This window comes from Ipomoea triloba, chromosome 12 (genome assembly GCF_003576645.1).
Source record: "Ipomoea triloba cultivar NCNSP0323 chromosome 12, ASM357664v1".
In the NCBI taxonomy this organism is placed as follows: domain Eukaryota; kingdom Viridiplantae; phylum Streptophyta; class Magnoliopsida; order Solanales; family Convolvulaceae; genus Ipomoea; species Ipomoea triloba.
Genome location: NC_044927.1, coordinates 8660267 through 8677773, shown reverse-complemented (window position 1 = coordinate 8677773; position 17507 = coordinate 8660267). Strand labels below are relative to the sequence as shown.

General features: G+C 32.8%; 1 protein-coding gene and 1 non-coding gene across 2 annotated transcripts; one reads left to right on the top strand and one right to left on the bottom strand.

Annotated features, from left to right (window-relative positions):
- The first annotated feature begins 674 nt into the window (after positions 1-674).
- TRNAG-UCC lies at positions 675-746 on the top strand. The gene has a single exon. It is a non-coding gene; the product is annotated as a tRNA-Gly (tRNA).
- Positions 747-11121: 10375 nt separating this feature from the next.
- Positions 11122-13364, bottom strand: LOC116000150 (glutathione S-transferase U8-like). The gene is made up of 2 exons (XM_031240184.1): positions 12766-13364; positions 11122-11623 (listed from the first exon to the last, which is right to left on the bottom strand). The coding sequence occupies exons 1-2, from the start codon at positions 13078-13080 to the stop codon at positions 11267-11269; spliced, it is 672 nt and encodes a 223-aa protein (XP_031096044.1). The 5' UTR covers positions 13081-13364; the 3' UTR covers positions 11122-11266.
- Positions 13365-17507: the final 4143 nt, after the last annotated feature.

The following is a 17507-nucleotide window of genomic DNA, read 5'->3' as shown; positions in this document are numbered from 1 at the left end:
AATTATATATAATTTATTCAATTTATATTTAATACTAGTATAGTTTACGTGCAATATTGTTTATTTTGTAATTATAATATTATTAAGTTATAAAGTTTATAACTTTATATAACTTATATAAATATATAATACATGTCGGATTGAAAATTCTCCATCCCATCTCGTATAAAATACGGGTTAAACATGCCCAATCCGGCGAATTGGGCCCGTTTTGACCGCTTTACATCCAATTATATACAAATATACATCAACCCAGACCATTTGTCTGATCATTAGAAGTCTAGCACAATACAATTGTAAATTGATTTTACACTTTTAATTTGGGAGCTATTACGCTATAATGTTGATACCAAAAACAAAATAATATGTATTAAAAAAAAAAAGGGAGCTCCTAAGTCCTAATCAACTAAAATACCTAAACAAATGGTAGAGTACAAATCTTTGGTACTCACGAGTCCAAAAGTCAATACCAATAGTCGAAAATTTGAAATTAAGTTTTTTAAAAAAAAAACTTGATACATTCGAATCATATTTAAATATCATTAACTATATTTATAACTTAATTTAGAAAAGAAAAAAAAACTATATTTATAACTCTCGTTTTGACTTGTCACCTTTAAATCCATGAAACATTTACGATATTTATAATATTCTTACTTTCATGTAAACAAAAAGCGTTTGTAGTCCAACGGTTAGGATAATTGCCTTCCAAGCAATAGACCCGGGTTCGACTCCCGGCAGACGCAGATTTCTCTTTCCATTTTTCTCAAGTCTCCCAACGCAAAATTACTATTTCAATTTTAACTTTCTGTTTATACTTTTCTTAAATCTCCCAACGTAACGCAAATTTAATATTACTATTTCAAAAGTGAAATTAACTCTAGTGAAATACTACTACACTAATACCTTTGTTTTTCCAGTTTGCAAGTAAATTGCATAATCAGTTTAAGCTCTAAGAACTAAGTAAGAAATGTAAATAAAAGGAATAAGACACAGGAGCAATTATCCTTAAGAGAGAAACTAAGGCTTAGTATTTGAGTCTAGTAAAAAGAATGTGGAATAAAAGACCTGGCTCAAAACACAAAATAAACCACAAAGTTCGTTCACACAACCTAACCAAAAGAATTATGGCTAAATCTCAAGGATTCTTCACCTTAATCCTTAACTTCCTGGCTATATATGTTTGTTGCTCAACTGTGCACTGGTCTTTTACTAGAATCACACTGTTCCACCTCTACCCAGTTTATAACTTTCAGTAAAGGTGCTCCTTCCCACCAACTTCTTGAAAGTAGATTATTTTTTGTAAGAATTTGCAGCCAATACATGGTAAAAATATGTATTTTAATTATTAACAAGTGTAGTAGGTTTATCTATTATGATTAAACTTGATGATTTTTTGTTGGGAGTAGGTTCACCATAAATTGAGTATGAAAGTATATACATAGAGGGGTAAGAAAATAGTAGTTTTATTGCTTAGAACGTTAGACCCAAAATGATATGTACAAAAGTCGAGATACTGACCCAAAAAGGCAGTCAAAATAATAAATAAATATTGCATGCTATAATAACCAATAATTATTATGTGGATCATACTATCAAATAATGTACTTATAGTATATTTAAAATGTATATTATATTCAGTACACGAATAATGTACTTTTATAACTTTTGTTATTGTCCTCACCATAGTTCAAATAGTGGACTAAAATAATAATACTACTGCTAAGAATCGAACTCTATAGTGTATGGGTTGGGGGTTTAATACCGGCAATTTATATCGTGGACCAAGGTCCACGTAGCATTGTGGACTCTGGATCAAAACGACGTCATTTTATATTTAAGTTTTAACATATTTTGTAACTTTCCGTTTATCATGTTTAAACACAAATTTTAATTTATTCTATGTACATAATCTTTATGCGTAAGGTACAAAATTTCGTAACATGATGTACAAAAACGCATAACATGAGATGCATACACATGTTCTCTATTTTATTTATTCTCATATCTTATTTATGTAAATCATTTGTGTTATATGCACATAATTTCATAATTACATGACATAAATTCGTTAAATAACACACAATATGTTTTCTGTTATACAACTATTAATCAATTTCATGTACAAAATCTTTATGCTTAAGGTACATAATTTCGTAACATGATGTACATACAGAAACGCATAACACGATATACATACACATGTTTTCTATTTTTATTTGAAAAGAATACATGTTTTCTATTTTACTTATTCTCATATCTGATTTATGTAAATAATTTATGTCTTATATGCACATATTTTCATAATACAAGACATAAATTCGTTAAATAATACACACAATATGTTTTGTGTTATACAACTATTAATCTATTTCATGTATAGAATCTTTATGCTTAAGGTACAGAATTTTGTAACATGATGTACAGAATCGTGTAACACGATATACATACACATGCTTTACCAAAAAAAAAAAAAAAAAAAAAAAAAAAACCTCCGTAACACGAACTGAACAACAAATGGACTCTTGGTAAAATAAAGTTTAAAACGACGTCGTATAGGACCATGGTCCATAGTTGTCCGCGGTATAGTGATTGTTTAATACCCTTGGTGGCACCTTTTTTAATATTTTAATCCATGCTTCATTTTTTCCATAGCCCAATTAATTTCCGTTATTCTTATTGGGCCAACACCTTATTAATAAAGATCGACACTCCACTTGGACTAACTTTTTCAATAAAATAGACCCCATATCTCATGGCTCCATCAAAACTTATGTAAATATCTTGTTGTGTTTGTATTTTAGTTGGTACTGTCGCGCTTTTGAGTTTTCTTAATGGAACTGGGTGTTAGAATCATATGATGATGTGTTCCAAAACTACAAGATATATTTGGAATTTTGATTATGATGGCTTCATGGCTGGGTGTAATAATTTGAATACACACTTAGGATTGACAAATGATGATGGTTGTGCTGTTGTTCTTGTTTGGGTGTGTATATGTGATTTTTTTTTTTTAAATAATGTTTGTTATGATATTGTATGGATGCTAGTGTAAGAATCATTTACCATTGCTAGGCATGCAATTATAGCATAAATGAGGACATGTATGGATACATTACATTGCATCGCGAAGTTTTAGCTAATTTATAGAATAATAATGTACTTCTTGGAAATGACACCAAATAGCATCTTAGCTTTTTTTTAGGTAAACGTAACTATTTCATTAAATTATAACATAAAATATTTACATCGACGATCAATGAAATGGTAAACCATTTCTTATAGTCCGTCATAGAAATAATTTTTCTAATTATGCTATAGAAAATTCGAATTGCAGACTGTTTCATAACTTGGAAGCTAGGTCCCTTCAAGGAACTTAACGCTTATTAATTAATCAAAGATATGGGCCTTTATCTTCATTCTTTTTGTTCGTTGCCCAGGATAAGATCAACATTTGCCGAAGCCACACTAAACGATTTATATTTATGAAAATGAAAAGCTTGTGAAAGTAACGAGAGGAAAAAGCTCGTAAAAGTAATAAGAGGGAAACACAATCATTATTATGAAGACAAAAACATAAAAATAAGAAAATGAAAAGTGAGTAAAGACAAAGTAAGGTTGGGAGCTCAAGGCTACCAACACAAACCCAAATAGCATCTTAGTTAAATTCTTTAAAAAGTGATTCACTTCGCTTTATTATAAGAATGCCTTTGCCCTTTGTTTAAGTGAGATAATTGATGTGCAATTATACATGCGCATCTAAATACAGGGCCAAAGAGCTTGAACCCACATTTCACGGCACACATTATCTCCTCTAAATTCCTTACTTTTCTGCCGCTTCACAATTTTACGCTAAGAAATATTCTCTACTGCACTAGTAAGGCAGGATGTCCGCTTAATTCTCTGTTTGGTAGAGCTTATTTAGGAGCTTATAAGCTCTGTTTGGTAATGTCCTCAAAATAAGCTAGTAACTTAAAATAAGAGCTTATTTTAAAACGCTACTTGGGATAGCTTTTCAAAAATAAGCTAGTAGCTTTTTAACTTTTTTACATCTTTATCCTTATTATTTTAAATAAATGACCGTACGGTTCTGGTTTCGATTCTAACAGTGCACGGTTCAGTTTGAACCGTCCGATTTGAATCAAGCCGTGGTCATCCCTACAGTGGGCGGATTGTGTCACTTGAGATTGACCTCCGCAATGGTGCAGCGATTCTAGAGGCAGAGTCTTGTGAGCTTAGGATTAGTGGTCCAGTAAAATTGGAATCACTTAAGTTACAAAATAATAATAATAATAATAATATAGGGAAAATTGTAATTTATGCCCGCTATAATATGTCAATTATTAATGTCACCCCTTAATTATTAGTGGTGTAAATGTTGCCCCTCAATTTTAAAAAACGGAACATATATTGCCACTCTCGTAACGACAGGAGGGGCAATATTTACACCATGGGAGGGGCAATATATGTACTGTTTTTGAAAATTAAGAGACAATATTTACACCATTAATAATTCAGGGGTGACATTATCAATTATTAAAATGGTCACTTGACTATATCAAAATGATTGATTTAGTTATTGATATTTTTTATCAATTAAGTTCCTCAATTTAAATTTTTTTTAACCAATTTAGTCTTTCGTTTGTTTTGGGGTTAGACATCCATTAAGTTGGGATCAAATTTGTAATTTTGCTATAGTTAAGGGCATTATTGAAAAAAATCATTAGGCGCTCCTCGGGCGCTCGGGGAGCGCCTAGTGCCTAGGACGCCTATGCGGGGATTAATCAGCACCTAGGCGCACGTGTATTTTTTTTTATTTTGTTTCTTATTTTTTAAAAATTTGTTTAAGTATTTTAAATGTTTAAAGACTAATAATTATAAATTATAAATTATATAATACTTTAATAGTTAATATTAAAATATTAAATATTAACCTAAAAAATATCTAGAGTTTGAACAATTTAGGGTTATTTCGCTCAAAACGATGTTGTTTTGAGTGAAATAACCCATTAGAAAAAAACAATAGTTAATCGGCCGACTAGGCGCCCTAGTCGGTGCCTAGTCGATTTAGTCGGCGTCTAGGAGGCCTAGGCGGTCAGTGCCTAAGCGGCCTAGGCGGTCGCCTAGCTGGCCAGGCGCCTAAACCACCATTTAAGGTGATACGCTAGGCAAACGATCGGCGCCTAGCGCCTAGGCGGGATTTTTGCAACACTGGTCAAGGGACCATATTGGTCATCACATGCACCCTTTTCTCTGAAAAGTTAATTACTGAAATGGTCTCTTGATTATAACGAAATTACTAATTTAGTCCCCGTGTTAACGGATGTCTAACGGCAAAATAAACGAATGACCAAATTGGTTAAGTTTTTTTTAAATTAAGGACTTTAATTAGTACAAAAATAATTAAGGACCAAATTAATAATTTTGCTATAGTCAATGGGCTATTTCAGTAATTAACTCAAATAATGCAGAAGAAAATTAAAAGTATATTATTACCTTTATGGCATTTTCCAGGCCAGCGTACCTTTGGTAAAATATAAAGGTACCCATTATGACTTTAGGATTGCTAACTAACCTAACCAAATTGTTTTTTTTTTTTTTTTTTTTTTTTTTTGGTGAAAACAACCAAATTGTGTTGATCTCACAGAGAATTGAACATAGTACAATGTACAATAACGGAACGATGATGGACATGGGCCACATGGCGGCGGGCATGCATATGAGTCTGTTCTGGGGCAAAGATGTGACCGTTTTATTCGACGATGGCCGGAAAACCGCCTTGGCATGTAAAGTTTAATGTGCTAGCTTGTGCCTAGCTTTGTGGTAATTGGTAAATAATAAATAAGAGATAATTGGTTTTTTTTTTTTTTCTAGATTTATATATGACATTCTATTTTTAGTTCTTTTAATTTTCATAATATTTTCTGTAGATTCTAGTATTATTGTGACATTATTATTTTTTAGTCCTTTGTTAACAAAGCTATTTAAATGGTGGCCTTAAATATGAAGACATTTCAGTCTATTCAATTCTAGGTGTTATTTTTTTGTCTTACATTTATATATGTCATTCTACTACTGTAGAGACTAGAGACTCAAGTTGTGGAGACTCTGCTGCGGAGGCGTGGATTGCATTTGAAGAAATCAAAAAACTCTAGTCAATGAATTGGAGTTTTTTTTTTTTTTTTTTTTAAAAAAATAAAAGGAAAATATGGCGAGATAACCCACTTTGTGTGTATATATATATATAAAAGACCGAAATATCATTGTATTTAACGTTATTTAAACATGTTTGTTAAAGTCATTTATGTAAAAGTATTACATTTTCTCATATAAGTAACAAACATTTTATTCATGATTTAGTATTACATTTGCTAGTAAAAGTATTACATTTCATTTTGACTCGACCCGTTTCACGGACAAGGATCCGTGAGACAGTCTCACACAAGTAATATATATATATATATATACTTTATTATTTCAATTATTTATACTTTACTTATCCAATCATTAATGTTGGCCTTGACGACTAATTACCTCCTGTGACTATAAAACTAACATGCACCCTCTGTGGGGATCGATACAAATGGTCCTGTGATATCTACCTCGACAAAATCCTACTCGATCAATCACCATCTAAAGCCTTTCAATCCGGCGGTCGAAAATTTGAATTCAGACCACCAATCCTCGAAAGTGAAGACGGGCAGTAGGCATCAACTATCCATTAGCCTGGCGCACATACATTTTTCGCGAATCACTCTAGCACACCATGTTATCTCATATTGAAAGTTTGTGCATGGGATATTGGTTTGGCATTTGGGTAAAACACAATTGGGGAGAATATATTTGGGTGAGACGAAGAAAATCTCAATATCAAAAATGAAATTTTAATAGCAAAGCCCAAAATACGGACGAACATATTAGCTGAGCTCCAACACTTGAGATGATCAACCATATGTACACATGCACGAGCATGTGATGAATGTCTTAAACTTATGCTTTTTCCCTGCACATTTTGGTACTTTTTGCTTGTTACTCATTATATTATGGAGTCATTTTGGTCACTTATGAATTTATTACTTGTGTTAGGTGATTTGATATTGAAATGATGTTTTGAAGCATTTTAAGAAGTTTTGATCAAGTTTTTGGTATCGCCTTAACACAATGAGCTTTGGATGTTTTAGAATGGATTGTGACGTGACATGCAGCTAAGGAGAGCACCAAAGCAACTCACAAAGCGGCCGAAGACCTACCCGAAGAGCTACGACGTGTCCGCGCCCGAGGAAACCAGACAAATATGGTAATTAAAAATAGAAAAAATTTTCCCGCCCAAAATTATTGCCTCCCATTCCCGCTGTCAAATAAACCATTTGTTCACTCTTCATGAAACTTTTCATGTGTCTATTAAATGTTTTAATATTCAATTGAATTATGATTACTGATATTTGGAAGTAATCTTGGAATTCGCACAGCCGCAGGAAGAACATTAATAACATATATTATCTTGGTACATTATTTGAGATCAGCTTTCAAAAAAAAAAAAAAGACCTTTCAAGTACATTCCACATGATGGCCTCTTCAATCTCCAATGGATTAATAACAAGCATTTAATTATCTACAGATATACAACTCATAAAATGTAATATAAATAGGAGTAATTCTACATATACTCCTAATTCACACTCTCATTTTTTACTCCATATGAGTTGGCATGCTTTGATTGATCAATTTAATAGGGGGCCATGTGTTTATTCATTCCTTTTTGTTTCATCCTCCAATCAAATTTGAACACAAGTGGGAGTAAAAATTAGGAGTATAATTTTGGGAGTGCATCTAGTATTTTTGTATTAATAGTGGTGCAGTCAGGCATTGTACTCCACAAACTAAAGGCTTTCAAATTTATCTCTGCGAAATCTACTGTAAAAATGCCCTCACAAGACCTTCTTGCCTCTAACGTTTGCCTTTTCCACACAAGGCGAGCAATAAAAGTCCGGTTGGTCCGAACTTATGAAATCCCTAAACTGCAATGAGGGACAACAATCAAGAGCAAGGAGTGTCTTTTCCATGAAGAACATGTAAGATTTATGTCTGTTTATATATTTGTATCTATATACAATCAAGTAAAATTAAAGTTTCACTACAACAAGGCATAAAAGTCAACTCTTCAATTTTCGGAAAGGATCCATATATATGCAGTTTCATGAAAAAGTGTGATTATACCAGGTAATAATAATTATTATCACATGCCATTATTATATAGGCTGATAAATAGCAATGAGTTCATAGGCAACAATTGCAACTCATACACGTTTTTAAGCATGTAATTTTAGAAGTTAGAACTGAGAAGACATGTCAGTCAACCATTAAAAAATACAAATTGTCAATTTCTAAATAGCAATGAGTTCATAGGCAACAATTGCAGCACATACACATTTTAAACATGTAATTTTAGAAGTTAGAACTTAGAAGACATGTCAAACAACTATTCAAAAAGATAAAGGTTAATTTCTATACACTGCAAGAGGAAATACACAATAGTGAATAAAGTTTTGGGTTCAGAACATACTACTTTAATATCATTATATCTATTAGGATGCATTACTTGACTTATAGTCCTTCAAAGAAGCAATAAGCTTTAGCATAACCTAGGAAATTTGAATTGTAAAAAGTGGGAATATTACACTGCTTATGTGAATGATTTGCAATTGAATAAAACTAAACTTAGAACTATTTTGATCATTGTCTGTGTATTCTATGTTTATATTTCCAGGTATTAGCAGAATGTTTAGAAAACATGGATATTGAGCATTTGGTTGAAACTTGACCATTAGCAAGAGGAAGAAATACATTATGCAAGAGACACATAGGGAGGTAGATTAGTATTTGAGCAATCACAATCGTATATCTTCTTATATATATCTCCCAACTATTAATTAGGTATTCCCTATTGCATGTAAAGGGAGATTAAAGACTTGTGGAAAGTGAGTGCACGGTTGAAGATTTCATATGATCCAATTTTATACCCTTACTTTCTCCTGCATTTTTTGTTGTATCATATAAAGTATTACAAAAAAAGAACATTTTTCCCTAATTCAAAGTATAACCCAAAGTCATGCATAGAAATATAAAACTCAAATTAAATTAATTATGAAAAGTAAAAAAAAAAAATTAAATACTATTGACTCCATGGTTTAATCAAATAGATACTTACCATTTTCAAAAAAAAAAAAAATAGATATTACCACAAACGTTTCACTCATTTTATATGTAGTTAAATTTTTCTAAGACAAATTCATTTTTATTGTACCTAATAGTAGACCTTGGTTTATTGCTTCACAAAATTCAAGCATCCATCATATATCATGATACATAACAAAAAAAAAATATCTTAACCGCTCTGTTATAAATTGCGTGCCGCGTGCATGGGGATTGGGGACGCACCCATCTTAGATTTCAACTATAAAAGTTAGTAGAACACATTTCTCTCAGAAAGTCGACCTGCATTTCTTTGAGGTGAATCAGAAATGGCGCGCAAGAAAAGCAAGGTAATTCCACAAATTGCTTATTTTGACTGTTTGGATTATTGAATGTGTATCAGTTTCACTATCTGATGTATTTCAAATAGGCTAAGCAAAAGAGGCTAGTTGCTAGGTTGTTTTGACTGTTTGGATTATTGAATGTGTATTCAGTATTTCATTATCTGATGTATTTCAAACAGGCTAAGCAGAAGAGGCTAGTTGCTAGGTTGTTTTGATTAATAGAATGCTACTTAAAAAATATTTATTTCGAAGTAAAAAAGAAATTGAACAGTTAATAGAATCACAACTAACTGCTCTGATTCTAACTCTAATATGCTCTGATCTACTGTAAGGGATCAAGGTTATGATAATTGTTCTAATAGGAAATGAAAACAACAAGGGGGTCAAAAACCATTACTTGAAATATGGTCTTTTTAAAAAAAAAAAAAATTCGTCCGGACCTATAAAATGTTTGGACCGATTCTGGTAGTAGATTTATCATCCTACAATATATCTCACTTTTAAAAGTGGTCCCACCTTTATATTATATTATAAATATAATAACCAAATAATAATATAATAACTAATAAGAAATAAAAAAAATAAAAAAAAAGTACACAAAGGCTGCCGCAGCTGCCATGCGGCAGCCTTTGTCAGTTTTAGCAAGCTTTCTTAATTAAAAAGCTTGCAAGACACCTAGCCAAAAAAAAATAAACAAAAAAATAAATAAAATTCACATCAAATGGCCACCTCACCTAGCAAGTGGAAGACTTGCTAGGATGAGGACAACCTAAAAAATGGAGTAGAGAGTGATAGACTGATAGTACATGTAGTATTACTTTTATAGTATAGATTTTATATTACTATATATTATGTATATAATTTCAGTAAGGACCTTGTGATCTAGTGTCACCAAGTTGTTCTCCCATATGGGAGGGTTTAGGTTTCTCATTTCAGTTGATACTTTGTGTTTTGGTAGGTTGAGAAAGTAATTATGAACAGATATTACATTGTAATAGAGTCATTATTACTCAAAAAAAAAATATGTTCAATTTTACAAATAAAATTAAATATAAATTTCTTTTCTTAAGCCAACAAAAATATCTTTATGTTTTTTTTTTCAAAGAAACAACATTATTATTAAAATTCAACGAGAAAATCATACAAATGAGAGTTATAACATATCATAACCTAAAAACATAATAAATGTGAATGAAGGTTATACCCCTCATTTATGTCCATTTTTTCCGTTAAATTTTTTTGTACATTATGCTATAAAAGTTGTACTACATAATATTTTGGACAAATATACCCCTACCGTTATAACTTCCGTTACCTTTTCCACTATTGTTACTATGCACATGCATCCACCATATATTTTCTTATATTCTTCAATAATAATAATAATATATACACTTTAAATATTAGATTAATATGTTAGTTATTTTTTAAAATATAAATATCCAATTTATAAAAATATTTTACATTATTATTATTATTATTATGTACTATATTAAAATTTAAATAAATATAAAATACTAATATTGGGCACTTATTTTTTGCGCATCGCCCATAAAAAAAATTAGTTATATTGATACAAGTGAATACAACTTAACTTCTTATATAAAAAGCATAGAATTTATATATTTTATGGATTAACACGTACAGCCAGCTAAGCCTTTTATTAGTCAATATAATAATAATAATAATAATAATAATAATAATAATAATAATATAGCATTATTTATATATCAGTGATGAATAGGGGTTCCTTTTCCGGCAATACGAGACTGGTAATAGGCCAGTAATTTATCTCTGGGAGGCAGATTTTCCTTGATAACACTGCACTTACTCAATAACGCCTCCATCCATTCATATATTTTTGCATGTTTTTCTCTGCTCAGTATTTCCAGCCCTGCTGCCTCTTGAAGAACATCCATCCAATACCCTACCACAATCGCAGCGATATCCACAACTCCCACACTCTCTCCTCCGAACAATGTTTTCCCCTTGAGTTCATCAACCAGAAGTTTTAGGGCCCCCTGCATTTCGTCTCTTGCCTTCTCGCTTTCTTCACCATACACTATTTTCCTCGCTGCAGGCACGCACTGTGGAGCATATATATATAATATATAAACATAAATGTGCAGCCCATTTAAGTTTTTAGTAAGTTGAGATGAAGCACATGCTTCAATTGGTTATTAAGTCAATCCATGCCAAAGATAATGGACTGGGTTCTAATCTTCGTAAGTGACACTCACAGGTGAGACTCGTGTTAAGCATATAATATTGATCTATAAGGTATTAGGGCGCTGACTGGTCGAACTGCCCCTTCGACAGTTGGTCAGATTGAAAGATCTCAAGACCGGATGGTACAAGCCCAAGAAGCAATCAAAGAGCAAGAAAACCCAAAAAGGACACCGGTAAATTATTGTGTGGACTATGAATACAATATACATTTTTAATATACTAAAAGGTATTGAATATACATTATTTAATAATATAAAAAAATTATGTATTTTTAAATAATATACTTTTAATATATTAAAAATGTACTATTCACACCAATGTGTGGACCATGGTCCATTGAATAATGATTGCATCCAATACAAAACAACTTAGAAGCTTAATTAATAGGATGACTCTCAGCCCACCATGCAAATAGACCACTCCATACATGGGGACAAGGACAAACAATTTTCCATAATAGAAAATATTTATTCTCACTATATTCGGTCTATACTTGATATTTTAACCGACCCTAATGTTGGACCGCAAATTATATTGTGGACCATGGTCCATAATGCATTGTGGACCATGATCATAACTGATACTGCAGTTGTGTTGAACGCTGCAGTTGTATTGAAAAGATACTGCACTTGTGTTGAAAGGAAACTGCAGTTGCTCGGAACAGAGGTTGTTCATCCGTTCAACACAACTGCAATATCTATTCAACACAGCTGTATCTTTTCAACACAACTACATTATCCGTTCAACACAATTGCAGTTCCAGATGAATGACACGGCCTCTGTTCCGCACAACTGCAGTTCCTTTTCCAACACAACTACAGTATCTTTCAACACAACTATAATATCCTTTCAACACAACTTGCAGTATCAACCATAACCCATGGTCCACAATGCATTATGGACCATGGTCCACGGTATAAGGACCGGTGTTGGACAACCATATTGTTGACTATAAAATTAACAAATTAAATATAATGAAGATGGAGGATGATTATTGTACCTTTTCGTCGATAAATTTAGCCCAAAAACGAGCCTGAGCTCGGTGGTAAGGGTCTTTTGGTAAGAGAGGGGCAGTGGTGTCCCAGGTCTCATCAATGTATTCAAGAATGAGGAGAGACTCGGCAAGGGGCTTCCCGTTGTGAACCAGCACGGGGATCTTCTTGTGGACAGGGTTGTACTTTACAAGTAAAGGGCTCTTGTTGAAGTGATAATCTTCTTGTATGAAATCATATTGTATGCCCTTCAGTTTAAGGGCGATCTCCACTCTGAAACTGAATGGGCTCAACGGACCCCCTACCACCTCTACTTCTGACATCTTTCTTGGCTTTCAATTCGCAAATCTCAAGTGATTTTAATTTGGTTCCCAGCTGATGTTAGATGAGCACCTGAATTGCCTCCTTATATAGATAGATAATGCTTTTTGTTTTGGGGTAAACCACGAGGTGTTTTGAGTCTTTATCCGTCCACTTAAAGATTCAGGTCCGCCTGAATAATTCCTGCTCGCTCCGAGAGATACAGGAGAAGTTCCTTTGGCACTTGAACTACTCTTTGGATTATAAATAGATAATGCAGATTGGAAATTTATTTGTACCTAACAATCTTGGTTTTCAATCTCGGGGGCGTCAGGTTGAACAATACAAAGAGGAATATGAATTGGAATCGTGGTTTTCAAAAAAAAAAAAAAAAATGAATTGGAATCGTGAAAGTAGTATTGATTGAATAGCATAGATCAAAACGTGGTTCCTTTATTATATATATAATATATATATATATTAAATAAACGAGTATTGGGTGATTTGCTTTGTAATTCCTGGGTGTAAAGTGAATCATGATGTACACTTTTATGTGTGATTAGTGCACACAAAAGTCCATCAGATTCCTCAATCCCTTTTATATAATAGCTCTGATTATGACAGCTACCATTCCCAAAAACTCATTATGATAAAGTGATAATTGAGTAGTTGTTAGAACAATCTCAATAGTTCTAATTTTAGTAGGTTTTCGTAGAGCCATATAGGAGTGAGGGAGAATAGAGAAGACGAAAAAAAGAGAAAATAAAAATAAAAATAAAAATTTTGGACATGAGACGAAGAAAAAAAAAAAAAGACTACGTGCCCAAAATGGCACGTGCAAACTGTTGCGCCATTGCTAAGCGCGACAATGTGCACACTCACCAGCGGGAGAGAAACTTTATTTTTTTTTCTTCTATAGTGGACCTTACAAAAATTTGTTGTTTTCAAGAATAAAAATTATCCAAAAACTCCTACCAAAATTCATTAATGTAGATACTATTATTGATTACAACTTCACTTCTATTTAAAAATTAATGGTTCGGAAAACCTGAAAAAATGATTTTTGAAAATTATTTTCTAGATTTTCAATGTTTGGATGTGCTTGAAAAATCCAATCAACGAAAATCGTTACCCAACAACCCTTCCCCATTTATTAAAAAATCCAATTCAAGTTCTTTCTACTAGAAACCCCTCAAAATCCATTAATGTGAATATGGTATTATTAATTACAACTTCACTTCTACTTACAAACTAAAGTATATTAAAAAATCTATCTATCTCCCAACGTGACATGTGCGCTTATGTCACAACATCCTAACTTTTACCAAACTCATATGTGGCTGACTGGCTAGCTTCTGTTCCAATATAATAATATCAGCTGAAGTTTTATGCTGACCATACTTAAGAGGTAAAAGGGATAGAGCAAAACAATATAATAATTTTTTAAAAGAAAAATGCTCATTACACTAAAACTTTTGACAAATATTTAATTTTGTTAGAAAATTAGTATGAAAATATAGCATATGATAGTGTCCATAACAAAAATCAAATTGCATTGCACAAAGTGCAAAAAACAATGTCACAATTGTAGGTGGTGTAGACCCACGCCAACTCACAAATGAGTGATAAGGATGACAAGCACAGAAGTCAACAACTAGTACTATCATTTTTGTTAGACTACAAAGTGATATTTTTGTTTATTTTGGCGGTGGATATACACTGTAAACTTCTAATCACTTTGTGTAAGCAAAAATGAATACTGTCATTTTTTCATGGATATACACTGTAAATTACTAGTGATATTATTGTTGATTCAAAGAATTATTGCCTACAAATCATATTCAAATAGCATTGTTGTTCTTTTGTGAATTTTTCTCTTTTACAGCACAACGTGATAGATGGAAAAAGAAGAATAATGGGGGATGGGGAAAGGCTAACAAGGTGTACGTGAGGGCTGGGAATGAAAGAATAATGGGGATGGGAAAAGGGAAAAATTATTAATTTTTTAATTAAAATAATGAAATAACAATTTTGCCCTTAAGTTAAATCATTCGCCAAAAAAAAAAGTCACCCGTGACCGGAATTTTGATCGGAAGGACCAAATGTGGTAGAGATTTGAAAGTTGTGGGACCAAATGTGAAAATTTTAATAGTCATGGACCAAATGTAAAAATGGTTCCATCCATACTCCTGGGACCAAAAGTGGAAATAACTCTTAAAACAATCAAGCACTACAATTAGTGCTTAATCACCACTTTAGTTCTTTTAAATAACACTTTAAATTCCTTGTTAATGACTTCATTTTGAATGTTACTGTTAGTGCTACTAGCAAGCACTCTCATAGTGCTTAATTATCACTTTCCAGCACTACCATCATTCATAATTAAGCAATTAAAGCTTAATAACAAATGTAAATAGGTACTACCTTTTGTGGCACTAACCAAAGTGCTAAACAATTAAGTACTAATTTGACTTCTCTCAAATAGGTTCACTTTGAGAATCAATTTCTCATTCACCTATTACCCATTTTGAGCGTACATTGTATCAATTTCTTCGTCTCACTACGAAGACTGCAAATCCACTTTGACCCGATCCAAATCGAAAGCAGATCCCACATACAATTGTACCACAAAATAGACGTTCAAAAATTGTCATTTTTGCTAAAAATTCCAACATACCAGACTAAGCTTGGGGGGCCATTGACGGTAATAATGTGTTTCCCGGTATATTATTTGAGTAATGTTCGAATACAATATTGAGCGTAGTGCTCAGTGTACAAGAGAGTTCAGTATGTGTTGTCCAGTAAGAAGTATAGTCAGAAGTCCCCCTTCACTATGTGGTTGTGAGTCTTTTTATTCCCTTCAGCTCAGTAACGGAGCATTGATGAGGAGTTGAACGTTGGACATCAGTACCTGAGGTGTTGAATGCTGAGGAGCTGAACGTCGGTCATCAATGCTGAGGAGCTGAACGTTGGCCATCAATGCTGAGGAGTTGGACCGTTGCGCATTGATGCTGAGGAGTGAGGTGTCTTGGGTAGTTTGAACGGCAACTGTCTTGGTCAACGGTTCCGGGTCGGGTGCCCAATTACCCTGTCAGCCATTTCAATGGATTTTATAGAGGGGTTACTCAAATCCCAAGCCAGATAGGTCATTTTGGTGGTGGTTGATGAATTTACCAAATATAGTCATTTCATAGCCTTGGCACAAGCCAATCCTTATATTACTAAAGTTGTAGGAAAGGCCTTTATGGAGAATGTCTACGAGCTTCATGGGTTGCCTAAAGATATTATATTAGATAGGGACAAGGTATTCCTCAGCAAATTTTTGTAGACGATCTTCAAACAATTTCAGGTGCATCTAAGTTTATCTACAATCTATCATCCCCAAACTGATGAGCAAACAGAGAGGTTGAACAAGTGTTTAGAAACTTGTCTCAAGTGCATGGTTTTTCAATAACAAAAATATTGGGTGAAGTGGCTTCATTTGGTTTAATATTGGTATACCACCAATTACTATTCCACCCTACAGTGTTCCCCATTCCAAGCTCTTTATGGCTATTCCTCTTATGCTAAGTATATAAAGAACAATGAAAAGGATGTTGAACATGACTAGATAGTAGGGAGGGCTACCTTGGTGGCCATATTGAGGGATAACTTGACCAAGGCACAAAACATAATAAAGCAATAAGGTGATAAAAGGAAAAGTGAGAGAATATTGGAGATTAGAGATTGGATTTATCTCAAAGTGCAACCCTAATAACATTGAAGGCTAAGAAGGAGCAACAGGCAATAGTGCAAGTGGAGAAGGAAACGGCGCCGTTTGACAAGCGGTTAGTGGAAGTTGAAATGAGATTCAGACAACCTCGTATAAAGAGTTCGTTGGGAGGAGTTCATGGGATGACCTAATGACATTGTTTAGGCCTATTTGTGGAATTCTATTATGTTGTGGTCTTAGGAGATTTTGTGGGACGTTAAGTTTGGGGGTATTTTAGGCTTGTTATTGATTCCTTGGGGAGTTTAAATATAAAGAAACAACATGTATGGATTCATGCTTGAATTAAATACAATATCTTAGTTTTCTCTCCCTTTTCTACTCTATTTCTTTCTCAGTTTTCTATTGTTCTTTTATCCATGTTATGATACTGTGTTGGGTTGTCACATAATCATGTTCAAAAAGTGTCACTTTAAAATAAAAGATTGTAGTGATAATCTTGCTAGATTTAAACCATATACACATTACAAAGATTAAGAGAGTTGTACATAAGTTAATTATCATTTTTGAACACGTAAAATAGACTAGATAATTTCTCTCAATTATCATTTTTGAACCTTGATTACATGTCAAAAAGTGAGAATTCGATTTAATTATCTTGACTATTTTGCATACATAAGTTAAAAGAATGATGACAATGGGAAAAAGTTAACTGTAAGTAATGGGGATATACATAGCATA